This window comes from Megascapheus bottae, chromosome 18 (genome assembly GCF_031878675.1).
Source record: "Megascapheus bottae isolate mThoBot1 chromosome 18, mThoBot2.hap1, whole genome shotgun sequence".
In the NCBI taxonomy this organism is placed as follows: Eukaryota; Metazoa; Chordata; class Mammalia; order Rodentia; family Geomyidae; genus Megascapheus; species Megascapheus bottae.
The window spans coordinates 32,732,360-32,757,590 of record NC_143526.1 but is presented as its reverse complement, the minus strand read 5'-3'; the positions used below and the strand labels follow the sequence as shown (position 1 = coordinate 32,757,590).

At 56.1% G+C, this 25,231-nt stretch overlaps 1 protein-coding gene across 3 annotated transcripts in view; it reads right to left on the bottom strand.

Moving 5' to 3' along the window:
• Positions 1–14,164: 14,164 nt before the first annotated feature.
• Src (SRC proto-oncogene, non-receptor tyrosine kinase) overlaps positions 14,165–25,231 on the bottom strand; it is a 34,981-nt gene continuing 23,914 nt past the window's right edge. For 2 of the 3 annotated variants that reach the window (XM_090352328.1, XM_090352329.1), the window contains exons 6-14: positions 22,859–22,957; positions 22,656–22,759; positions 20,711–20,860; positions 19,579–19,734; positions 18,445–18,624; positions 17,636–17,712; positions 16,818–16,971; positions 16,541–16,672; positions 14,165–16,354 (exon numbers count right to left, since the gene is read on the bottom strand). In XM_090352328.1, the coding sequence (XP_090208454.1) occupies positions 16,146–16,354; positions 16,541–16,672; positions 16,818–16,971; positions 17,636–17,712; positions 18,445–18,624; positions 19,579–19,734; positions 20,711–20,860; positions 22,656–22,759; positions 22,859–22,957 (1,261 nt within the window). In that variant the 3' untranslated portion in view covers positions 14,165–16,145. Of the gene's footprint in view, positions 16,355–16,540; positions 16,673–16,817; positions 16,972–17,635; positions 17,713–18,444; positions 18,625–19,578; positions 19,735–20,710; positions 20,861–22,655; positions 22,760–22,858; positions 22,958–23,734; positions 23,768–25,231 lie in introns of all 3 variants that reach the window. The other variant, XM_090352330.1, reaches the window with a different exon arrangement.

Here is a 25,231-nt window from a genome sequence, read left to right as displayed (position 1 = left end):
AAGTGTGTGGGAGGCAGGAATTGAGAAAGCAGAGAGGCAAGATGGACAACGAGATGGACGGGGCGTAGAGGATGAGCACTGAGGACAGAGCAGATGCCGGGCCCATGAGCACACACACCGCGAGACTTGGGGAACGCAGAAGACTTTACAAGTCAGAAGAAATGGAACCTGGTGTAGGCACGCGGGAGGGGCACGACTAACACCCAGACCCACAGCAGAACTGGAAACCGCTTCTCAGAGTGCGAAAGAGCACGGCTGCGCGAGAAAGATCAGGATGGGAGCGGAGAAGCATGGTGATGTGTAAATTAAAAGGTCAGAATATTCCAGAGAGGGGGAGGGAGACTTTAGGGGCTGCGCCAGGCAGTCAAATGGAGACACAGGCATGCACATACACATGCAAACACACATGTGCACAGTCAAGTTCTGACTCTTGGAACAGGCTCAGCTTGTTTTATGAGTGGTAGCTGGGGAGATGGTAGGTGAACAAGAGGATGACCTCACGGGAGATACCAACAAATCCTAAGGAAGACCCCTGAGGGGGCCTCCTGAAATTACCCTCATTTTCTGAGTGTACACATAATGTGTGGAACATGAAACATATACAGATACCCCAATACACACACACACACACACACACACACACACACACACACACACACACACACACACACACACACACTAGCTAGCTAGGGCCAAGTCTAAAGAGGATGAGACAGATGAGGGAAAAACAGAAAATGTACCAGGTACTTGGAGGTCACAAGAGTCAGCTGACTGCACAGACAAAGCTGGTGGACTTACAGAACCTCCAGGTGGGAGAGAGCCAAGGGGAGAGACACACAGGTCCGTCACAGTCTTCTCTGTGACAGTAAAAGGCAGAACCAAACTATTGTCCAGCTCAGAAGAGAGTAAAATAAATCTGCCGTCCTGTACAGTAACATTACACCTGCTGATCCTTATTTCTTCTGCCAAAGGTAGAAGTCCTGAGAAAGCTGCTAAGGTAAAAAGCCCACTGGGGTTGGGGTGTCGTTATGCAGCACAAAGCTATTTCTACCATTTCTATTTCTTCCTTCTTTCTTTCTTTTTTTCTTTTTGTCGGTCATGGGTCTTGAACTCAGGATCTGGGCACTAGCCTGAGCACTTTCAGTCAAGGACAGCACTCTGCCATGTGGAGCCACAGCTCCACTTCTGGTTCTCTAGTTCTCTGGTAGTTAACTGGAGACAGGAGTCTCATGAACTTGTCTGCTCGGGCTGGCTCTGAACCCCAATCTTCAACCCCCAGCCTCTCAGAGTAGCTGGTGGCATGAGCCACCAACAGCGGACATAGAGCCATTTCTTTTAGGAAGAACAAAATCTGAGGATTACAGATCAAAGCCAACCTACGTAGAGAAGTCTGTGAGACCCCCTCTCCACTTAACCAGCAAAACGCTGTTCTGGAGGTGTGGCTCAGGTGGTAACCAGCCAAGCAAGCTAAATCCAAACTAGGAAAGAAATTTATATCTATGGGGTGTGCGTGTGTGTGTGTGTGTGTGTGTGTGTGTGCGTGTGTGTGTGTGTGTGTGTGCGCGTGTGTGTGCGTGTGTGTGTGTGTGTTTGGTGGGGGTGGCTCTGGACCTCCTCATTTGAAGGCAATCATGTAGGATGCATTTTTATATCCTGCTATAATGACTCTAGTTTCTTTTGGGGAAAAGAAAAACTGAGGACAATGTTGTATAGAGGAAAGTAGACGGAACTTTAATCTCACATAATGTTTACTCTTTGAGAGGGTGATATACTGCTGGGCTCCAGGAATCCTAGCTACTGAGGAGGCTGTGATCTGAAGAGCACAGTCAACAGCCAGCCAGACAGGAAAGTCTGTGAGACTCTTATCTCCACTAAACTACCAAAAAAAAAAAGGTGAAAGTGACGACGCTGTGGCTCAAAGTGGTAGAGCACTAGTCTTTAGCACAAAAGCTCAGGGACAGCGCCTAGGCTCAGGAAAAAAAAAAAAAGTGGTACACCCGTGAGACTAAAGTGTAATTTTTGTGGGCCGGGAGTTTGGCCTAGTGGTAGAGTGCTTGCCTAGCATGCAGGAAGCCCTGGGTTTGATTCCTCGGTACCACATATATAGGAAAAAGCTGGAATTGGTGCCGAGGCTCAAATGGTAGAGCTCTAGCCTTGAAAAGGTCCAAGGACAGTGCTCAGGCCCTGAGCTCAAGCCCAGGACTGGTAAAAAAAAAAAAAAAAAAAAAAAAAAAAAGTACCTTTTGTAAAGAAGGAAACAGGAAGAGGCAGGAAGAGAGGTAAATGGATGCGCAACTAGGAGGAAAAGAGCAGAAACACCTTCCATCTGTCTGCCTGCCCTCCTTTCTTCCCAGTCATATGACCCCATTTTATGCAGATAGCCAGAGCTGGAAAGAGTCCAGCACCACAAAGCAGGTATTTAATTAACTTTTCCTGAAGTAAAGCGTCTGGGATAAGTCAGGGATCTCCAGGAATAGTCTGCAACGAAGTCTTCATTGGAAAGATACAACACTTTATTCTTGAACTCAGAACCTGGCACTTACTCTACCACCTAAGCCATGACCCTAGCCCAGTTTTGCTTTAGTTGTTTTTCTCTTTCTTTTTTTTTTTTCTTTGTGTGTGTGTGGGGGGGGGTTATGGGGCTTGAACTTGGCCTGGGCACTGTCCCTGAGCTCTTCAGCTCAAGGCTACCACCCTACCCTTGAGCCAAGCCCCACTTCCCGTTTTCTAGAGGTTAATTGGACGTAAGAGTCTCAGGTCCTTTTATGCCCGGGCTGGCTTTGAACCTTGATCCTCAGATCTCAGCCTCCTGAGTAGCTAGGATTACAGGTGTGAGTCACCATGCCCAGCGCTTTAGTTATTTTTCAATCAGGATCTTGTGTTTTTGCCCTGGACCAGCCTCAGATGACAACTGCCCCACCTATGGCTTCCCATGTGCCTGGAACCACCGACACACACCACCACATCCAGCTTGTTGGCTGAGATGGAGTCTCACTTTTGCCCAGACTGGCCTGGTACTAAGATCTCTCTGACCTCCATGTCTCAAGTAGCTGGGATTACAGACATGCACCATCCCACCTACAGTCCAGCCCTTATTCTTAAAAGATGAGATAAGATGCAGAGGTGAGAGCAGAGGGGAATGTTGCCATGGTTGAGAGCTGTGTGGGACACATGCATACACCAAGGAAAAGAGATGTCGATTTTGACAAGGAGAGAGTTGGTGGCAGGGTTACCTGAGCACTGTGGAGGGCAAGAGGAAGCAGGAGAAATGATGAAGCCATTGCGCTGCCCCAGTAACTCTGAGGGTGGAAGGGGAGGCAGCCGGAGGAAGATGGGACAAGATGGAGGGACTCTGTACACACGAGAGAGAAATAAGCATGTTCCCCAGCTGAGAGGAGCCAGGAGAAGAGGAGAGGATGGTGACTGCCCAGGCAATGGGAGTGACAAGGAGGATGAGGAGGGATTGCGGGAGGACTGGAGAGACAGAGAAGGGAGAGGCAGCAGGACGTTGGAGCTCAGTGGGAAGTGGAGAGTGCATGCACAGAGGGACACTCGGGTTCCTGGCCTTGGAGGTGGGGCTGGGAAGGGGTTTGAGCATGTCTTGGTAAGTTTAGGATATTGCTGGCCATCTAAGTCAGGCAATGGAAGCGAGGGTGGGGCAGGAACAGCCTGGGCATGCCATGTGGCCATAGCCACTGGCAGTGTGCTGGTAATTAGTCTGTCTTTCTCTGGACTGTCAGTTACTAGAGAATACATCCAGAGGCTTTGAGGCCCCTCTCCTCAGAGGAGACCCAGTGAGCACTCAGTGAAAATGTGTTGTATGATTGTATGTATGTGTGCATGTGTATATGTGGATGTATATTTGGATGAATGAGAGAGTGATGGGTGAGTGGGTAGATGGGTGATTGGGTAAATGAGTGGATAGATCTGTGGGTGGGTGAATGCGTGGGAGGGTGGGTGAATGGATGGATGGGTAGATAGACAGGTGGATGGATGGATGGATGGATGGATGAGTGGCTAGGTAAGTAGATAAATGGGTGGATGGATGAGTAGATAGATGGATTAGTGGATGCTGTAGTCCAGGCTTTCATTTTCCAGGTTTGGGTGAGTCAGGGCTGATGTGATAGAGGGCTGGGGGAGTGTTGAGCAGCTGTCGGAGGATGATTTCTACAGGAAAGGGAACAGATGGGCTGGGGGTGGCAGGAGAGTGAGGACGTGGAGATGACTTGAGGCTCCTGGCTGCGGACCCAGGCGGGCAGTGACACTCAGTGCTAATGAGAATGAGGACAGAAACCTGTCAGGAGTGGGGAATGCTGTGGTAAGTGTGCCACATGCTGGGCCTGCTATCCTAAAGCCAGCTGGGGACAGCCTCTGAGAGTCCCACGAGGGAGCAGCGAGGCCCATCTGGCCTCCAGCAGTGTTGGTACCAAGGGTGAGGGTGCAGGTGCAGAGGAGACCCAGGGTCCAGGACACATTGCAGCATGCCACAGTGTGAGGGCAGGTGAAGGGAGAGGCAGAGGAGACAAACGTGGAGTAACAGTACACATTCACATATGTGTGTGTGCGCGCGCGCACACACACACACACACACACACACACACACACATAGCTGGGCCCTGCTGACACAATGCAGGTGTTTAATCAACTTGTGCGGATTAATCAACAAATAGATGGACAAAGTGTGAATGATGGTGACCCAGTTACCGGGAACAACCCCTCCCCCAGCCCAAGCCTGACAGGCAAAGACCAATGTACATGTGCACACACGGACCTGCACGCACACATGCATGCACACGCACAGAGCGCACCAGTGGCTTAGAAACTCAGTGTAAGTCAAGGGTTTATGGCATTGGAATGAGGTAAAAATGAGGCAGTGGGGGGAGGAAAAGGGGACCCAGGGACAAACAGCAGGGACATGTCCACAGACACAAGACAAAGGCATGTGCGTGTGTATGCATGCACACACACACACACACACACACACACACATGCATTTGACTGATGTGCACAGAACTCTGCTTGTATAGTAGTGGACAGAGGTGGAGAGGGGAGGGGACTTAAGAGGAACACTGTACAGGAACAGACTCTACAGGATTTGAACTTATGGAGCACGGACTATGTGCCTACAAGAACTTAGGAAGCACCTACTGTGTGATGGACAGTGGAGGATGACCAGGACACACAGTGGGCGGAGGTCAGCCTAGCTCTCAGAGAACAGCCCTCCTCGCACGGAAACAGAACAGGCCTAGGAAGCTGACAGATCAGCTCCGAGGTGAAGAACTGAGCACCGGACAGAGCACAGGCGATAGCATGCGGAGAAGGGCAGGGCTACTGTGGACGGGATGCTCAGCCTCTGAGCAGAGGGTCAGGGAGGAGGCAGGCCTCGACAAGACTGGAGGGCTGGACGTGCCGGTGATGCTGGTGGTGGTGGTGGGTGGAGGAGTAGGGGAAGAGAATGTGGGAGGTGAGGCCGGGAGTTAGACTGGGGTCAGAGCAGAGCAGATCTTGTAGGGATGGGGCAATGTTTGGATGTCATAAGTGGAGGGTGGCATGATCCAGTGGCTCTGGGGGAGACGGAGATGGACACAGGTGCAGAAGCCAGGCACCCAGGCAGGAGGCCCGAGCCATGTCCCAGAGGAGTGGGAGAGGAAAGAGGGAGCTAGGAAGGAGCTGTCTGTGGGGTTTGCCCACAGCGGGACAGTTATGAACTGTACAGGAACTAGGGCCCCAGGAGACATCTGGGGTCCTACACAGGGAAGGCGAGTGGAGGAGCAGGCTTGTGGGGTGGGGGGAGGTCAGCTGTGGATACAGTGATCTGAGAGGCCCTGCTGGACAGCTGGGCAGGGATATTGTAGGGCAGTGGAGTCTGGAGTTCAGGGAGAAGCAGTTAGGCGTTATCAGCAAGCATTTGGCCTGCCAATCCCATAACCTGGAGGAGCTTCTCTGAGGAGAGGGTCCAGATTAGGACAGGGTGGGGGGGTAGGAGAGCCAGGTGTAGGGGTGCCTGCCTGTTAGCTCAGCACTTGAGAGGCTGAGGCAGAATGATTGCCAGTTCAAGGTCTCAAAAATGAAATGTAGAGGCTGGAAGTGTGGCCTGGTGGCAGAATGCTTGTCTAGCATGCATGAAACCCAGGTTCAATTCCTTGGTACCACATACATAGAAAAAGCCAGAAGTGGTGCTGTGGCTCAAATGGTAGAGCGCTAGCCTTGAGAAAGCCCAAGGACAGTGCTTAGGCCCTGAGGTCAAGCCAGGACTGCTAAAAAGAAAAGGAAAGGAAAGAAGTTCAGAGAGTAGAAGAGTGTTTACCTAGTGTGTTGGGAGAGTCTGGGATCTATCCTCAGTGCCAGAGGAGAGAGGAAGAGGACGAGGAAGAAGAGGAGGACGAGGAGGAGGAAGAGAAGAAGGAGGAGGAAGAGAGAGATAGGAGGAGGAGGAGAGGAGAAGGAAGAGAAGGAGGAAGAGGAAGGGAAGGAGGAGGATAGGAGGAGAAGGAGGAGATAGAAGGAGGAGGAGGAGGAAAGAGAAGAAAGAGGAGGAGAAACAGAAGAAGGAAGAAGAGGAAAAGGAAGAGGAAGAAGAGAAGGAAGAGGAGGGGAAGAAAAAGAAGGAAGAGGAGGAGCAGATCCCTACTGTGTTAAGGTGAGAAGCAAAAGCAGAAGGAGGGGTGGGAGGGAGTAGAGAAAAGACAGGGAGACAGAGCTAGCCCAGTGCTTCGTAGGGGCTACAGGGAGCTTTCCCCTGCCCCAGAAACCTGTCCTTGTCCCCTAGCTCCCAGGCCCTCAGAAGACCTTCCAGAAACAATGGAGTCATCTAGGGAACCAGGAACAAAATGGGTACATGGCCCCCCTCATCCCTGATGCCCAGGGAGGGAAGGCAGGATGGGGGTCTTCTCCCTCCCCACAGTGCCTTTCTGTTCTGTGCAATGTGTGTGTGCATGCACACACATGCACGCACGCACAGAGGAGACAGACACACAAAGACCTTCAGACACTGCGAAATGCACAGGAACCCCAAATGCTCCTGAAAGTGAACAAGTGAGAGGAGAGAATGAAACCCACAGAGAAAGACACCAGGAAGGAAAGACTCCCAGCCACGGGGGCGGGGCAGTGAAAAGTCCTGGGTCACTGTGGTCTCTTTGTCTCGGGGACTGACAAGGGCCAGGGTGGGGGGGGACAGGTATTTTATATTCATTGCACAGGCTTTTCGGTATTTTCTGCCTTTCCTGCAGCAATGCAAAACAACAAATGTCATTTCTAAAAGAAAGAAACTGTCTGTGGAGGGAAAACAAAACCACAGGCTGCAGATGCAGCTAGAGACAGGGGAAGGGGGCATATATGCACAGGTGAGTGTGTGTGCACACACAGAGACACACATGCATATGCACACACTTGCACACACACACACACACACACAAATCATCATCATCATCATCATCATGATCCCAGCCCCTGTACAATTCATCAAGTTCCCTCCCTCAGGCTCGTCACAGCCTTGGGTTGGCTGTGTGCTCAGTGCGGTTGTCTGGCTACAAACATAATGGAATTTTCTGTGCTGAGAGCCAACAATTTAGGGAGGAAAAGAAACAATGCTCTATTTTTTGAATGAGAAAAAGAACTCTTGAACAAGGGCTATCCACAGAGACAAGGGAGGCCAACAAACAGGAGACGGCACAGAGAGTGTGTGAGGCAACAAGAAGCACGTGTGGGAATACACACACACACACACACACACACACACACACACTCACACCACAGGCAAAAGGGAAAGCGGCGATTAGAGAAGGCTGCAGAGACAGACCTGGTGGTCACACCTGCAATCTCAGCATTTACCAAGGGGATTGGGAGTTTGATGCTAGCCTAGGCTACAATGTGAGTTGAAGCCAACCCGGATAGGAAGGCTCTCATCTTGAAAAAGCAACAACAAAAATCCCCACAAAGGCTGGGAGTGCAGGTCAGTAGTAGAGTACTTGCCTAGTATGTGAAAAGGCCCTGGGTTTAATTCCCAGCACAGCCAAAAAATAAATAAAATAAAGGAAAGGAGCAAGTAAAAGAGGCAAGTAAAGGCTGCAAAGACAGCAGGTGGCAGAAAGTCAGACAGACAGACTGACTGGCAGATGGTGTCAGGGGTCAGAAAAGCAGACATGCACATTGCAACATACACACCCAGAGAGCTGGGTGAGGCCAGAGGGGGGCACAGGGGTGGACACAGAGGCCACGGGGCCAGATTAGAGATGATGATGACAGGAACAGAGGAGGCAGGGTTCCTAGAGGAACAGAGATGGGGCTCCAGCCTGCTCCCCTCAAGCCTGCCTCAACCTCAGGGTGAAGTCTAAGCTGAGCCGGGCCGGTTGGGGACCTCCTTCAAGAGCACCCGGAGCAGAGAGGGGCCCCATGGGCCAGCAGGGCTGGGGAAAGCACAGAGTCAGACAAGGGCTGTAAGAGCAGAAGTTGCTGAGGTGTGGGGCAGGCAGGCAGGCAGGCAGGCAGGCAGGGGCGTGGGCCAAGTAGACAGAGCAGGCCAGCAGGGAGGAGCGAGGGAACCATGTAGTGGGAGACAGACTCAGATAGGCCACATCTGGAAAAATGGAGAAGGAACGACAGCCAGGACAAGAGGAGAGACAGGGAAGGGAGGGAGAAAGAGAAAAACAGAGAGAGGCTTGGAAAGAATGAGAGAGAGAGAGAAAGAGAGAGAGGGAGAGAGAGAGAGAGAGAGAGAGAGGGAGGGAGAGAGAGAGAGAGAGGGAGAGAGAGAGAGAGGGAGAGAGAGGGAGAGAGAGGGAGAGAGAGAGAGAGAGAGAGAAATGAATAGAAAGGAAGAAGAGTGAGAGCAAGGAGAGATGCAGGGACAGCTCAGGATCGGCAGGAGAGCAGAGAGCCCAGACAGAGGACTCTCTCTCTCTCTCTCTCTCTCTCTCTCTGTCTCTCTCTCTGTCTCTCTCTCTCTCTGGGGGAAGGGAGAGAGAACAAATACAGGAAAGTGCATGATGCTCAAGAATGCACAAAGCAGAAGCTGGGAGTTTGGCGTAGTGGTTAAAGTGCTTGCCTAGCATGCATGAAGACCTGGGTTCGATTCCTCAGTACCACATACATAGAAAAAAGCCGGAAGTGGTGCTGAGCCTCAAGTGGTAGAGCTCTAGCCTTGAAAAAGTCCAAGGACAGCGCTCAGGCCCCGAGCCCAAGCCCAGGATTGGCAAAAACAACAACAACAAAAATGCACAAAGCAGGTGGGCGTGGTGGCTCAGGCCTGTAATCCTAGCTACTCAGAGGCTGAGATCTGAGGACTGCAGTTCAAAACCAGTCCAGGCGCTAAAGGACCTGAGACTCTTATCTCCAATTAACCACTAGGAAAAACAACAACAACTCTGAAGTGGCGCTGTGGCTCAAGGGATAGGGTGGTAGTCTTGAGCTGAAGAGCTGGGCGACAATGTCCCAGCCCAGAGTTCAAGCCCCATGTCTGACAAAAAAAAAAAAAAAAAGAGTGCACAAAGCCACCTAACTTACACTCCAGGAAGAAAGCTATGACAATCAGAGAAACACACACACACACACACACACACACACACACACACTGAGGACTGAGGGGCTGGAGTCCAGGCAGGGCCCCTCATCCCCTCCCCATGCCCGCTGGAAGGAGACCCTTCCTGGACACAGGGGACCCAAGCCTAGTTCCTGGCCGGCACAGAAGCGCCGTGGCCGGAGCTATTGTGGGCTCCTCTCTATTGGGACACCCAGGGAAGATGACCTGAACTCCAGGAAGCGGGGCAAGAGGACTGAGAAAGTCAGGAGCACTTCACCGGCCTGCAGGAAGAAGACTTGGGAGGGAGACATGGTGGATGGCTTGGGTGGGTCCCTGGGGGAGGGGATGTGGAATGCCCCGGGGGTGGGGGAGGGGGAGGACATTAGTATCGGCAAGTCATCAGGGCACGGGTGGCTGCTCTAGTGAGGGAAGGAATGAAGCATGCAACATGTGTCAGACTGCAGGGAAGTAAGCGGTTGCAGCAGGGCGGGATGGCTGCGGCTGGCGGGTGTGTGTGGGGCAGGGGAGATTCAGCATCTTGAGAGTGTGACAGAGGGACGGGGAGGTCAGCCCAGAGGGGAGGCAGCAGGAGGGGAGGCTGACAGGGAAGGGAGGCCAGCCCAGAGGAGAGGCTTGCAAAGGAGCCTGGGACCTTGGGCACAGCAGCCTAGATGGCTTGGGATGAATCCTATGAAGACGCAGCTGTGTGCATTGAGGGTCCAGAGCCAGCCAAGCTCGGCAAGATTTCTCCAGACGGAGGGACCTGAGGCTGGAGTTGAAGCTCAGTGGCAAAGCTCTCATCTAGCATGCACAGGCCCTGGGTGCCATGACAAACAAGAAACGAGCTACCAAGCAAGGGGATGGAAGGGGTGAGGGGGGAATGAAAGGGCTGGGGACTGGATAGACCCGTGGCTGCTCTGCACTGAGCATGCACCAAATCCCCCGGATTGCTCCCTTCACAGGCGAATTTTAGGCAAATGGATGTCACTGCAGTTTTTCAACAATATTTCAGTGGTGCACAGTGGTGCCCGCCTGTGATCCCAGCACTCTGGAGACTGAGGTTGAGGCAGGAGGACTGAGGGCTCAACTTCAGTCTGGGCTGCATACACAGAAAATGTCTCCAAAAGGAATTTCAAGTGTAATTAAACCAAGTAAGAGCCAGATACTGGTGGCCTATAATCCTAGTTACTCAGGAAGTTGAGATCTAAGGATTCTGGTTCAAAGCCAGCCTGGGCAGAGAAATCCATGAGAATCCTACTTCCAATTAATCACCAAAAAAGAGAAGGGGAGCTGTGGTTCAAGTGGTGGAGGGCTAGCCTTGAACAAAAGATCTCAGGAACAACATCTAGGCCTTGAGTTCAAGTCCCAGGTCTGGCACCAAAAAAAAAAAAAAAAGGAGGAGGAGGAGAAGGAAGAGGAGGAGGAGGAGGAGGAGGAGGAGAAGGAAGAGGAAGAAGAGGAAAGGGAAGGAAGAGGAGGAGGGGAGGAGGGGGGAGGTGGAGGACAAGAGGGAAGGGGGAGGAGGAGGAGGAGAAGCACCTTAGGTCCGGCTGCCTGGGGTGTGTTGACTATGGGGTTTGTGGATGGAAGCCTCAGGGAACCTAAAAGTTTCTCCACCACAGAGAGGTGACAGGAGGAGGGGGAGGGCCAAGCTCCTTGAACACGGGTCCACACTGGCACAGATGCATGAAAAGCTCCAAGGGAGACAGGGAGGGAGCGGGAGAGCAGGAGCTGTGAGGGGAGACCCCACACCACCAGGGCTGCGGGGTAACTCACGCCCAGCCCCTGCAGGGAGCTGGGACTCAGCCAGCACTGGCCCGGGCTGTGACACCTGCACAGCAGCACAAGGCACTGCAGACCCCAACAAAGCCCGTGAGCGTCAGACACCCCGGGCAGCCACGAAGCAGGACAGGACCCAGCGGGCCATTTCTCATGGTCAGAGAGAGTGTCACATCCATAAGCATGGAGACTCAGACACACAAACCAGACCCTACACACCCAGTCCAACACACACACACACACACACACCCCAGTTTACCACATATCCAATGCTCAGATCACTCGACAGCCTTCCAATCCCCGCTCCTTATTGTGGCAGAAAGGCTGCCACCCCATCAAAGACGGGCCCAGCCCCATCTCCCCAATCTGGGCACCACAGGGCCTTGGGGCTCGCAAGCAGGATCCATTCCTGGGTGGGACTGGAGGAGCAAGCCAGGATGGTGAGGCCAGAGGGGCCTGGGTAGGAGGGAAGAAAGGAGAAAAGTGAGGGGTAGATGGGCTCAGGGTTGGCAGGAAGGCAGCCAGGGTCATAAGGGGGAGCTGTTTGGGGACACGGTGCAGGACAGGGGTGTGGCAAGGAGTGCAAAGCCAGCCTGGCCGGGGGTGGGAGACTGGCAGGCTGTGGTGGGGGAGGGGGCGTGAGGGATGAAGAGGAATGCTAGATCCAAAATCCTGATGGGAAGCCTTAATGAAGGACAGAAGGACAGAGGCCAGGGGAGGAGGGAGCCTGAGCAGGAGCTGGCCATGATCTGGCCAGGGAAAGGATAAAGGAAGTGGGCAGGAACAGAGGGAGAAATCAGCCAGAGTCCTCTCTAAACATCCATTCCTGTGAAAGAAAGAGAAGTAGGCAGAGGTGAGGGGCAGGCAGTGGGCAAGGGACACACATGCATGCAAGTGTGCATGCACACACACACGCACACGCACACCCGTGAGATTGTGTGTGCTCTGCCTCTCCCTCTTTCTCTCTCTTCTCCTCCCCCTCCCCCCTCTCTCTCCCCTGCAGTGATGCACAGAACAGAGGCAAAGTCCACTAAGACTGGAAGAAGAGGGGAAGGAGAACATGAGAAGTCACAGCCTGGGAGAACGGGGTCAGTCAACATTGGCTGCATGAAGGAACAAGAAAGGACATCCAGAAGGGACAGTGACGGCCACTCTGTATCCCACATAGGCAGTGAAGAAGAGACAGCCGTGAGTACATGGCAGGACAGGGAGTGTGAGGTTTTCCTCTGCAGATTTGTGCATTTTATGTAGACCGGTTCCCCCTCTACCATGTAAACGGCAGGAACGGCTGAGAGAGAGCAGGAGAGGACGGGGCGACGTAGGCACAATCCACACCCCGGAAAACAGCCCTGGCAGTGTCAGAACACAGATCTACAGGAGACCCACGGTGAAGAGAGAAAGGATCAAGGGTCACCGGGACGGGGAGAGCCTTGGGGAGACTTGGCTATTTGGTGGGCTCACTGGAGCGAAGCCTGTGGGGTAGGGCGAGTCAGGAACACGGGTAGTCCGGAGGCTGAGCCCGGGGCTGGCTTTGAAGGCCAAAGGCCAGACAGAAGAATAGAGGCTCAGGGTAGCAGGTACTCATCCAGTGGGGACAATGGGAGGGAAGGGGTGGAGAGGCCTGGCAGGGTCCTGTCTCAAGAGATAGCTGTTGGACAGAGGATTCGACGGACATATCACCAGCACGCATGCTTGTCATGAGCATGGGCATCATGAGAGATTTGGAGGGACATGGGGAGGGCCCGGCCAAGTGTGTCCAGAGGAAAGGAGCTGGAGCTGAGCTGGGGGGCAGAGCTTGAGTGGGGAGCAGCTCTCTCTCTCACACACACACACGCATGCGCATACACTGCATGGGACTGTGCAGTCAATCTTAATGGGAAAATGAATTAACGCCAAAGCTGGTGACACACAGAGGTCGAAATGGAGAGAAACAAAGCCCGTGAGATGCAGAGATAGAGACAGAGCCTCTGAGAGGACAGGAACAAAAGACAGAGCTCCGGGAGACAAAGAGAGGCAGGAACACAAAGCCCAGGAAAAGAAGAGAAACCGGACTGCCAGGCTGTGCAGAGGGCGCCTCACACCTGAGAAGGGCGGCCATGACAGCAGCAGCCTCCAGCCTGCGTCCAGGAACGTTCAGCCCCTGCTGGCTTCACCCATACCTGCATACACCCAACTCAGGTCACTGAGAGGCTTCTCCCAGCCTGCAGGGTCGGGGGCAGAGGGCAGCTGAACTGACATCCCTCCACTGTAGTGCCGCCACCCTGGACAAATGAGGGCCCGCGGGGAGTGGCTGTCTGCAGGGAACAAGGAGCCTGCCAGAGCAAACCCTGCTCACCTCGCCGCCTCCTTCCCTACTGTAGCCAGGTGAGGCGCTGGGCCAGGAGCAGCCTGGCCGGGTGCTGGGAAGGAGAGGGGACTGGGAGCTTCCAGTCCTGGGGAAAGCTGTGCGTGGGGCCGTGGCCTTTCCTCCTGGCTTGGCTCTCCTGCGCTGTGTGAACAGCGCACACAGACCTGTGGCACCTCCTGTGGCCACAGTAGCAACATATTCCACATAGCAGGTGGCCATTTGAATCCTGAGCTTCCCAAGGTTTAGGGGACGCCAGGCATGATCTGGAGCTTCTCCCCAGATGTGACCCTCCAACCCAGGGGCCGACATACATGCATGGTGGTAACCTGCCATGGCTGCCTCTACTCTAAGCCCAGCAGCCCCCACCCCAACCCTGCCAGCTGGCAAGGTTGCCCAGCCCAAGGATCCTGACTGCAGATCATTCTCACATACCCTTCTAACTTTGCACACACACACACACACACACACACACACACACACACACACAATGCTACACACTCAATAAATCTCCAGCCAAACTCTTGAGGTCTGTTTGTGTTTAATCAGACAATATGCAAAGTATTTACAACCAATTCTGGACCCCCAAGCCTGGGCCATGGTAAGCGGCATCCCTAACCCCGCCCAGAGCTGGGGGGTGGGGGGTCCCCAGGGCCTCTGCATAGTCATCTGAAATCTACAAAACACTGTTTAAAAAAAGAAGACAGTATTAGGACACGTGGTAGGAAGGGGCTGGGGCATCTGGGGAGAGAATGGGGATCACAGGGGTGACTACGTTTGGAGGTGACCGGGATGGACGGAAGGAGACGGGCAGAGACAGGAATGGGAGGGAAAGGTGACATTTCATCAGCCAGTCCCATGGCCTCGTGTGCCGCCAACGTACGCCACCACCGGGGCCCAGCACGCTGAGATGCCAGCGGCAGGAATGTTATTGCTGTGACAGGACAGTGGGTGACATGAACACAGCTGGGGACAGAGAGGGGGGCGTTCTGTACATGTTAAATATGGACACACATGGAGACAGACAGGCGCACACACATACACGCACACAGGGGCCCTTGGCCAGATGCCACCATGGTCAGCTAGCTGCCCACTTTGTAGATGGACAGATGCAGGCCCAGGAAGAAAGCCACCACATCACACCCCTAAGGCTAGACAGCAAACATAAGACCAAACAGTTACTGGCTGTCCTTGGGGCTGGGCCCCCCATGACTGCCCAGCCACTGAGTCTGGACAGGAACTGAGCTGGTACAGAGGCCAGGGCCACATGCAGACTGACATGGCAGCTCACAGGGGGAGTGGAGCTGCCCAAAGTCACACGGCCCAGGCATTCCCCTCCAGAGCCATGAGTTATGAAACGGCAGCCTGGGAGGAATGCAGAGGCCAGGTTTTGAAATGCTCAGGACAAATAAGAGGACCTGAGATCCCCTGCAGAGGCGGGGAAGGGGGCCTCCCAGTCTCCCAATTGATCTACCTCTGCTTGATCGCCTCCAGAGACAGGAAGCTCACTCCTTTTTGTGTCCAGCTGTCTCCAGCAATCAAAACCCTGGCCTCCTTCAACCACCATCTTCCTTTATTCCTGACTTGGCCTCACACCTGCCTCCATTCTCTTTCCCAACATCAGACGGATCAATAGCCAAACAGGACTCTATACCCTGTACCAGGACCCTGCTATCCAATCCATCTCTAGTCCCTTGTCCCCTGGGCTGTCCCAGTCTGCCCATGGTGCCTGAGGACAATTCCTGAGGACAACAGTGGGAGCACCAACCACTGGTCCCACAATCCTGACTTCTGTGCCATGGGAAAGTCATATACTTTCTCTGGACTCAGTTTCCTCATGGGCAGAATGGGGGCAAGGAACTGATTGTTTCAAAGAGACCCTAGGATGAAAGGTAGGATTCGGGGGGGGCGGGGACAGTATTCAACCCAGCCCCCATCACCAAGCCCCACTGGGCCATGGGCTGTCCAGCCTGGGAGAAGGTTCTAGACCCAGTGGCTCCACACAGGAACATTTCAGCCATGGGCAGCCGGAGACAGGCTGGCAAGCCGACTGAGTGCCAGGGGCCATTGCTGCTCCTCTTTGGAAAGGCTCTCTTGGCCAGCTCTTGAGACATCCCCGGGGTGGCAGAAGTAGGGAAGGAGTCAGGTGGGTGGTAGGGGTCCATCTGGAAAAGGGCATCCCGGCCCAGTCCTTCATCCCAGTTCCTCCTCCAGAGATGGGCGGAGTAGGAGGGAGGGCAGGGAGGGAGGGCAGGGAGCGGGGGCGTGGCCAGGGCAGATGCTGAGCTGAGACCTTCTGTGCTGTCCTCAGCCCCTCCTGTTGGGCTGCCCCAGGTCCAGAAGTGCTTCCCTGTGCCCCACAGGAGGCCTTGGCAATGAATTCAGCCCTCATCGAAGGACCAGTGGTGGGTGGGCAGAGGGCGGCCAGGCCCTGCCTCCGAGACCCACTGGGAGCCTAGCCCGGCCAAGCTGAGGAAGGCCGCGTGCAGTCGGGGGCGCCTTCGCCTATAGGTTCTCCCCAGGCTGGTACTGTGGCTCGGTGGACGTGAAATAGTCCTCCAGGAAGGCCTGCAGGTACTCGAAGGTGGGCCGCTCCTCGGGCTCCTTCCGCCAGCACTGGCACATGAGGTCGTGCAGGGACTCGGGGCACTCGGGCGGGCAGGGCATGCGGTAGCCCCTCTCCACCTGGTCCAGCACCTCCCGGTTCACCATCCCTGCGGGCAGGAGGGGGCATGAGTTTCTGGCCACAGACAGGAGAGGGGAAAGGGGCGGACAGGGGCATGGGGGTGCCCTGCCTAGAAGCAGAGCCCCCTTACATCCCATCCTCCAGGCCAGGAGCCCTAACCAGAGAGGGCACCCTAATGGGGAGACTGAGTCCAGGCACAGGAGAGCTTCCTCACCAGGGTAGGGCACCCGGCCCTTGGTGGTGAGCTCTGTCAGGAGGATCCCAAAGGACCACACGTCGGACTTGATGGTGAAGCGGCCGTACAGGGCTGCTTCGGGCGCCGTCCACTTGATGGGGAACTTGGCACCTGCGGGCACGAGGAGGGCCGGGGCGGTGGTCAGCGGGTCTGGGCACTCTTTCTGCCACTAGGCAGAAGAGGAAAGCCAGCAGCGGTGCCATCCCCCAGTCACCGATCGCGCGGGCCCCTGTCCTGCGCCCACCCCGACCCCCACCTTGCCGGGCTGTGTACTCGTTGTCCTCGATGAGGCGGGCCAGCCCAAAGTCCGCCACCTTGCACACCAAGTTCTCCCCAACCAGGATGTTGGCCGCTCGCAGGTCACGGTGGACATAGTTCATCCGCTCCACATACGCCATGCCCGAGGCGATCTGCAGAGAGACCCCCGGGGTCCTGGCTCAGGGGCCACGGCGGGATGTGCCAGGGTGCTGGGCCAGCCACACTCTCCGCCCTCTCCCCACCTCCCCCTATCCCCAACACCACCAGTGCACAACCACGACCAGAGCGCCAGGGAGGAGATGCAGGGCACAGGCCAGGGAGAGGACCAAGAAGAAGCAGCCAGGGGGGTGGATGGCATGGAGACCCAGGCCCAAGTAAGGCATGGCGCACGGGTACAGCACGCCCTGACAGCTGCCCATGCCCTGTCCTGGTCCATGCCCTCTGAGCCCATTTCTCCTCCATCACATGGAGTACCAGCCACTCCCTTCCTCCCCTCACAGTGATCAAAACCAAACAAACAACAAAAAAAAGATTTTGAGCACTGCCTGTAGTGAGCCATAATACAAGATTGTTTGTTGATTGCCTAAATGATCTTAAAACGAGGCCTGCGGTCTCACAGAGCGAGCCAGTGACTCCTGATGCTCCAATAAAGTCCTCTGCCTGGGACCATCCTTCAAGGCACCTCCAGGTGGCTGCGAACAGTCCAGACAGGCCTCCTGCAGGGGGCGCTCCAGAGGCTGGAGCTGCCTAAGCCTGAGAAGTCTTTGGTGCTCTGGGACTGAGGGAGGACATGGGGAGGTGAGAAGGGAGACTCACCTGAGCAGCCATGTCCACCAGCTGAGGAAGCCTCAGGTACTTGCCCGTTTCCCCCTTGAGGAAGTCCAGCAAACTCCCTAGGCAAAGAGAGACCCAGCTCCAGCCTCTGCCCACCCGCCCACTGCACAGAGCCCATCTCAGAACCAAGCCTTGTTCTGAAGTGGGAGGCATCCCCCCCACCGGGGGCTCCAGACAGCCTGCACCCCACTGAACCCACAAACCACTCACTGACCCACAGAGCTAAGCATAACGTTTGCAGGCAGGAAATTTCCAGAGAAACCTGTCACCGGGTCACAGCACACTGAAGAGGTGTGAGAGCCTACTGGCTAAAACTCACTAAATGGACACTGCTCCTAGTTACTCAGGAGGCTGAGATCTGAGGATCAAGGTTCAAAGCCAGCCCAGATACTACAAAGCCAAGAGACTATCTCCAATTAACCTAGAAAAAATAGGAAGTAGGGCTCGCATCGAGGGTAGGGCGGTAGCCTTGAGCTGAAGAGCTGAGGGACAGCGCCCAAGCCAAGTTCAAGCCCCATGACCCACAAAATAAATAAATACATACAAAGAATAACCTTGGCTTCAGGGTGTTTAAGAGACCCTGTCTCAAAGACACAAACAAATGAAGTCAAGGTCAAGCCGGAGACTTGTCGTAGACAGGGCTTGGAGGAAAGGGGAAGGCAGTCCCCAGGGGACAGCCCCACTGTCCCATCCACAGCCTCGTGGGCTGGCACGAAGACACGTGTTCCAGGAGGGGCCCAGAGCTGGCCCTCAGCCTCCCCTGGTTGAGTCCCTGGGGTGCCAGGCCTCACCCTTGCTCATGTACTCCGTGACAATGTAGATGGGTTCCTCCGACACCACGGCATACAGCTGCACCAACTTCTCATGCCTCAGTTTCTTCATGACCTGCGCCTCCTGCAGGAAGGCCTCCGGAGACATGGTGCCCGGCTTGAGGGTTTTGATGGCTACCCTGGTGGTGCCATTCCAGGTCCCTGTGGGTGAGGAGTGCGGGCTGCCTCAGTGGAGGTGCCATGGAGCCCAGGACCTGCCTGCCTGGGCACTCCGCTCCCCAGCCACATGGCGGGCAGGTCCAGCCAAGACTGGTGCTCCTTCCCAACCTCCACATTCCCCTCTGCAAATGGGCCAAGGACAGGGCACTGCTCACTGGGCCTCGGTGAGGACAAGGTGAGCCCTTGTCACCTGTGCATGAACATGGGCATTGATAAGGATTGTCCCCGGAGAGTAATCCCAAGAGGATGCTGGGAGACCCTGGTGCCAGCCCACTCCCCTCCTTCCCCTCCTTCAAGCTCCTGGTCCTGCTTGGTGGGGCACCAACCATCCCTGGGGCACCAGTAACCAGTAAGGAGAGCCCAAGAGGAGGGCAGAGGCCAGGGAGACCAGCAGGGCCCCACTCTCCACAGGCCGAGGGCCAAGTGGCTGGCCCTCAGCTACAGGGAACCAGAGCAGCTCGGCTGTATCTCAGTGGAAGGGTACGGGCTGTACCCCTGGGGAGTAAGAGGGGGTGATCAGGACCTGAGCGTGTGATAAGCACATATGAAAACCAGGGGGAGCAGGGCACAGTGGCTCACACCTGTCATCCTAGCTACTCAGGAGGCTGAGAACTGAGGATCGTGGTTCAAAGCCAGCCCGGGCACTAAAGACCGTGAGACTCTTATCTCTAATTAATCACTAGAAAACTGGAAGTGGCGCTGTGGCTCAAGGGGTAGGACAGTAGCCTTGAGCTGAAGAGCTCAGGGACAGTGCCCAGGCCCAGAGTTCAAGCCCCATGACCCATTCCCCAAAAAAAGAAAACCAGGGAGACACCCAGGGCTCGGAACCATCAACATCTGGGAATTAAAAGGAGGAGGTAAGCCCAGGGGTAGGCAGTGTCAGGCAGGGGACGCGGGAGCCCTGAGCAGCCTGGAAGGTGCAGCCTGGTCGCTTACCCATCCACACCTCCCCGAAGCAGCCCTGGCCCAGCTTGACCTCCAGCCGCAGCGACTCCCGGGGGATCTCCCAGGCATCCTTGGCCAGGCCCTGGGTCTGTGGTTTGGATGTGGGGCACACCGTGGTGAGCCGGTGGCACAGGCCATCGGCATGCTCTGGAGACAAGGAGGCAAGGGGCAGGGGCTCAGGCAGAGGTGCATCAGGAGGCCCTGCCAGGGTGTGTGGGCCCCACGGCTCGAGAGACTCATAGGGTGTCCCCACTGAACAGTATCAGCACTGTGTGTACCCCACCCCCACTGGTCAACTGTGCCATGTACATTGGCTTGCTTCATTCATTCACTCATTCATTCATTCATAGAGTCGGAGTGTGCTAGGGACCCAGTAAGGAATAAGTGTTCACATCAGATTTGTGGAAAGCTGGGTGTTGCACTTGCAGTGAGGTGGTGTGGGCTGGAACGCTTCCTAGAGGAGGCAGTGACTGGGCCTGGGTCTACAGTGGGGTCCCTGGGAGGGGACCCCGGGCGGTACATGGCTTAAAGGCTACAGATAAGAGGGGCTGCTGTCCAGAGAAGCTGCTGAAAGGTGCAGGTGCTGGGAGAGCTGCAGGTGAGGGGAGAGGAAGGGAAGGGAAATGGAGGGGGGGACTGGGGTCTTCATCTTGACTCAAGACAACCCTGAAGGCGCGACCTGGGGACTGGGGAAGGTTGAGGGGACATTGGAGGCGGGCACCTATGGGCCCCAGACAGGCAGAGGGCACCCAGGGCCATGGCCTCCCATGCCCACACCCCACCCACAGCCCCCAGAGTTCTCAATCCTGCTGCCACACTCACCCCTCTCTCTCCTTTCCTCTCTCCTGCTGGGCAACAGCCCGTAACCCCCTCCTCCTCTCCCAGGAACTAGTTCAGACCAGTTGGTCTTAGCAAGCAGAAACAATGGGAAGGAGCCCACGTCCCCTCCCTCCCAGCTCTAGCCGGAAGCCCCCTCCTCACCAGCCAGCTGCAGAGGGGGGGTGGGGAGGGAGGGGAGGGGAGGGAGAGGAAAGGAGAGGGAGGCCTGCCAGGGAGGGGTGGACGGAGGAAAGGTGGGAGAGAGCATGGGAAGGAGGGAGACCCCCGGGGAGGCCCGGCTCACTGGAGTAGTAGGCCACCAGCTGCTGCAGGCTGTTGAACTGGGTGCGGGAGGTGATGTAGAAGCCTCCGCTGTCCAGCTTGCGGATCTTGTAATGCTTCACGTTGAGGCCCTTGGCGTTGTCTAAGTCAGACACGGAGAGGCAGTAGGCGCCTGCGGGGTGGGGTCAGGAAGAGGGGACCAGGCTGTCACTCTGGCTGCCTGGGGTGACAGCTCCAGTCCCACCCATCCGTTAACATGGCTCTGGTAGTCCAGTCACAAACCTAATCTCCTTTTTGTTGTTGTTGTTGTTGTTCTGTGCTGTACAGGACTTGAACTCAGGCCCTGGGCATTGTCCCTTCAGCTTTTTTGCTCAAGGCTAGCACTCTACCACAGGGAGCCACAGCTCCACTTCCAGCTTTTTGGTGGTGAATGGGAGATAAAAGAGTCTCCCGGAGGCCGGGAGTTTGGCCTAGCCATAAGAGTGCTTGCCTAACATGCATGAAGACCTGGGTTCGATTCCTCGGTACCACGTACATAGAAAAAGCCAGAAATGGTGTTATGGCGTAAGTGTAGAGCTCTAGCCTTGAGGAAGAGCAAGGACAGTGCTCAAACCCTGAGTTTAAGCCCCAGGACTGGGAAAAAAAAAAGAGTCTCCTGGACTCTCCTGTCCAGCTGGCTTTGAACTGTGATCCTCAGGTCTCAGGCTCCTGAGTAGCTAGGATAATGAACTTGAGCACTGGGGCTGGGAAGCCTGGCTGTGCATCTCTACCATGTGCCCACCTCTGCTGTGTGCCCATCTCTTTTGTGTGACTGTGCCAGCTGCTTGCCCTGTCTGGACTCTCCCTTCACAGCGTAGAGATTCTCCAGTGTAGAGTCCACGTGACCCCTGCTGACTGGGCAGCGTGTGGCCTGGCTGTCCCCTCCCCAGGCTGACCACAGACTATGTCCCTGTCAGCCCCTTCCAGCCTGGCCAGGAAGACTGGAATAGCTGAGGCTGTGGAAGTTGGCAGGACACCACAGGGCTGTGTGTGGCCTGCAGGGCGCCAAGGCCTCTTCCCCTTCCCCAAGACCCAGAAGGTTTCTAGCTGGAAACAACTCCTGCTCACAGCCCCACGCCTGGCTGGCACCTCGGTGGGTGAAATCAGTACCCGGGGACACCTGGGGGGCATGAGAGGTGAGGCTGGGGAAGACTCAGACCAGAAGGAAGGAAAGCCAGCGTCTGGGCCCCTGGGGTATCCTGAGCTGGAGGTGTTGATTGACAGAGTGCACATGAAGAAGCCAAGGCCCAGAGAAGGCCGCTGGCCATATGGCGATGGGGTGGAAACCCACCAAGTGGCTCAAGCCTGCCCTGGAAAGCTGGGGTGTTCTGCAGATGGCCAGGCCACATGTGCACAGAGGAGGCCACATGCCTGAGGCTAAGCCAACCATGACCCCGAGTGCACACAGGGGCACACCCATGCTTGCTCAGGCGGACACATGTCCCCAGACCCCCCTCACCACCATCCACCCCCCCAACTCCCTGACCCCCACAAGGCCAAAAGAGGGGAGTGGTGTGGGTGGAAAGAGGGGCCTGCTTTTCCATCTCCCACTGAACCCCAGGCCCATAGGAAGCAGCCCAGCTTGCTTGACCCGCCCTGGTGATGGCAGGGGGCTGTGATCAGAGGGCCAGAATATGCAGAAGGGCGAGGTCAGGTCCACCCCCTAAGGAGAAGGGGCGGGGAAGGGGCCACTCTGGGAAGGAGTCTTGCTGTGTAATACTCTGACCTGACAGGCTGCTGAGACCAGACAGGCTAAGCCTCACCCTTCCCTCACCTCTCACCATAGGACTCCTCTGCATACCCCCTGACCCATCCTGCTGTTCCCTCACCTACCCCATGGCATATACCAAACTCCTATTCACTCTACAATACCCAATGCCAGCAACCCACCCAACTCAGCTTCCCCTGGTCCACAGAAGCGCTCGCACCTTTCGTGGTCTCGCTTTCTCTCACCAGGAAGGTCCCTCTCGGATTCTCTGCATTCAGCAGTAACCGCTCTGACTCCCGTCTGGTAATCTTGCCAAAGTACCACCTAGGGTGGAAGAGACTGGGTGGTACTGGGGCCAAGCTTCTGGGATGAGCCCGAGGGGGACACTGAGCCAGCAGCAACAGTGCAAGAAACAGCACTCACTCTTCAGCCTGGATGGAGTCGGAGGGCGCCACATAGTTGCTGGGGATGTAGCCGGTCTGTCCTGTGCTGAGCGAGTGGGCCAGCCACCAGTCTCCCTCTCTGTGCGGGGCCAGGAAGGAGCCAAAAAAAGGAGGGGGAGCTGTCACCAAGCGAGCCTAAAGGCTTGCCAGTCTTTCTGGGCACTGTCCTGAGTCCAGAGCCCAGGGAGGGCGCACAAAGCCTGGGCAGCAGCAGCAGCCAAGGCGCGCACCGTGGGTGCACTGAGAGTGGGTGGCAGCCCCCCTGGACCCCCTGGCCCAGTTATGGCTGAGTGCACTCAGCCAGTGAGGCTTCCAGAAGCGCCTCAAGACTCTGAGGACTGCCTGACCAGAGCGGGGGGCCGGGGGCGGGGGGGGGGGGGAGAGTCCCCATCTCTATAGGTAAGCAAGGCGGCCACAGACAGAAAACCCCTGCCAGCATGATGCCCAATGAAGAGATCACCCGAGCCCCAGATCCAGAAGCCCTGGCTTGGGGGCCACAAGACCTAAATGGGGACGAGGATGGCCCTAGCGAGGACAGTGACAGACCAGGCTGAGCTCTACGCACCAGCAAGGTCCTAAAGCTCCTCTTCCTGCCACCTACCCCCAAACCCAGGGGAAACTGAGGCCAAAGGAGGCTGGGACTTGCCCAAAGTCACATAGCAGGTCACATGGGGGAGAGGAGGGTGAAGAGGCGGAGCCTGTTAACTGCCCCTGGAGGGGGGGCAGAGGGGAGGGGGAGGGGGAAGGGATGGGACTCCCAGCATACAGTCTGGTTCCCTGGGCCTGGGAGGGCAGAGGGAGGGAGGGAAGGGAGCAAGGGAGGAAGAGAGGGGGGAGCGGGGAGGGGCAGAAGTACCTTTGCAGCCATCGGAATGTGAACCAGGTCTGGCTGGAGCGGGGGTCCAGCGACACAGAGGAGGGAGGAGCAAGCGAAAGGCCCGGGAGAGAAGAGGCAGAGAGGGGGGTGGTGAGAGGCAGGAGTGGAAGTTGCCAGGAGCCAGGAGAGAGCAGGAGCCCGGGGCAGCAGCCGCTGCACATCCAAAGCAATGGTGGGGCACAGGGAAGGCGCAGGGGAGAGAGGGGCGGGCAGGGGCGGGGCCTCGGGCCAGCCCCTCCCACGCCTCTAATACAGGTGGGAAGACTGAGGCCAGAGGAGCCAGGGTCTCTGCTCAAGGTCACACAGCCTTGGCCCCAGGCTGAGGAGGGAGGCAGTTCCCTGCGGCTGTGGGGTAGTTTCCTGGGCTTGCTTAGGGTGAGGCCAGAGGGGACAGAGCCTCTCAAGAGGGAGCGAGATAAAAGGGGGTGACATTGGGTTACATGGGCCAGACACACACGGGGGCCTGAGGTGAGAGGAGCAGAGTTCACCTCGGGAGCAAGGCCAGCCTCCAGATCCAAACCTCCACCCACCTCCCTCCATGGCTCTGCTGGGAAAGCCACACTTTGCTATCCCGTTGGGACCCCAAAGGTCACACTGTCTGGAGGAAGGCCAGGCCTCTGCCCCCTCGGGGTTTGCTGAGAGACACAGAATATCCACGGAGGACACCAGCCTCCAGCAGGCCAGCACTTTCCGTGTATAGCTGGGGAAACAAGGCATGGAGAGAGGCAAGGACTTGCCCCAAACTACAAGCAGACTCAAGTCACAGGAGGCAGCTGTCTGGAGGTTCTCCCATCCCCGCGATCCTGGGCGAGGACTCAGAGGCCAGACGAGGCCCAGCCAAAGACTGGAAGGAGGCAAGCTGAGCCAGTTTTGGGAGCCCAGGTCAGCGGCCTGGGACAGCAGGACCTCCATGGACCCAGGGCCCCACGGCAACAAGATCCAGGTGTCCCCAGGCTGTGAGACCAGTGTACCCCCAGTTCTACACCAAACTCTTTTGGGAGTAGGAGGTGGCTGGGGCAGGTAGAGACCCTATGGGTCACCCCAGAAGGGCATGCAGAGGTCCTGGCAGGAGGAAGGGTATCTGAGCACCCCCAAATTTCTCCTCTTCCCTCAATGCCACCTCAAAACTAGACTCCACCTAGCAGTGCATTAACACTGAGGTGAGAGTGAGAGCTTAGGTTGATAGCCCAATCCGAGCCCCTCACAGCTTCCAGGGGCCCCCATAAAGGAGATCCCATCACATCTAGTTCCCTGCACTACCCAGAAAGGGAGAGGATGCCCCCCACAATGCCCATGGGCATTGAGCCACTACTCTGCCCAGCTCTGCCAGCTGTGTGACCTTGGTTATATCATTTCACCTCTCCAGCCTCAGTTTCCTCATCCATAAAGCGCAGCAAATAAAAGCCCTACTTCTTAGGGCTGTGGCAACACACAGCTGAAATCATGTGACCTGTGACCCACACCCAGAGAAACCAG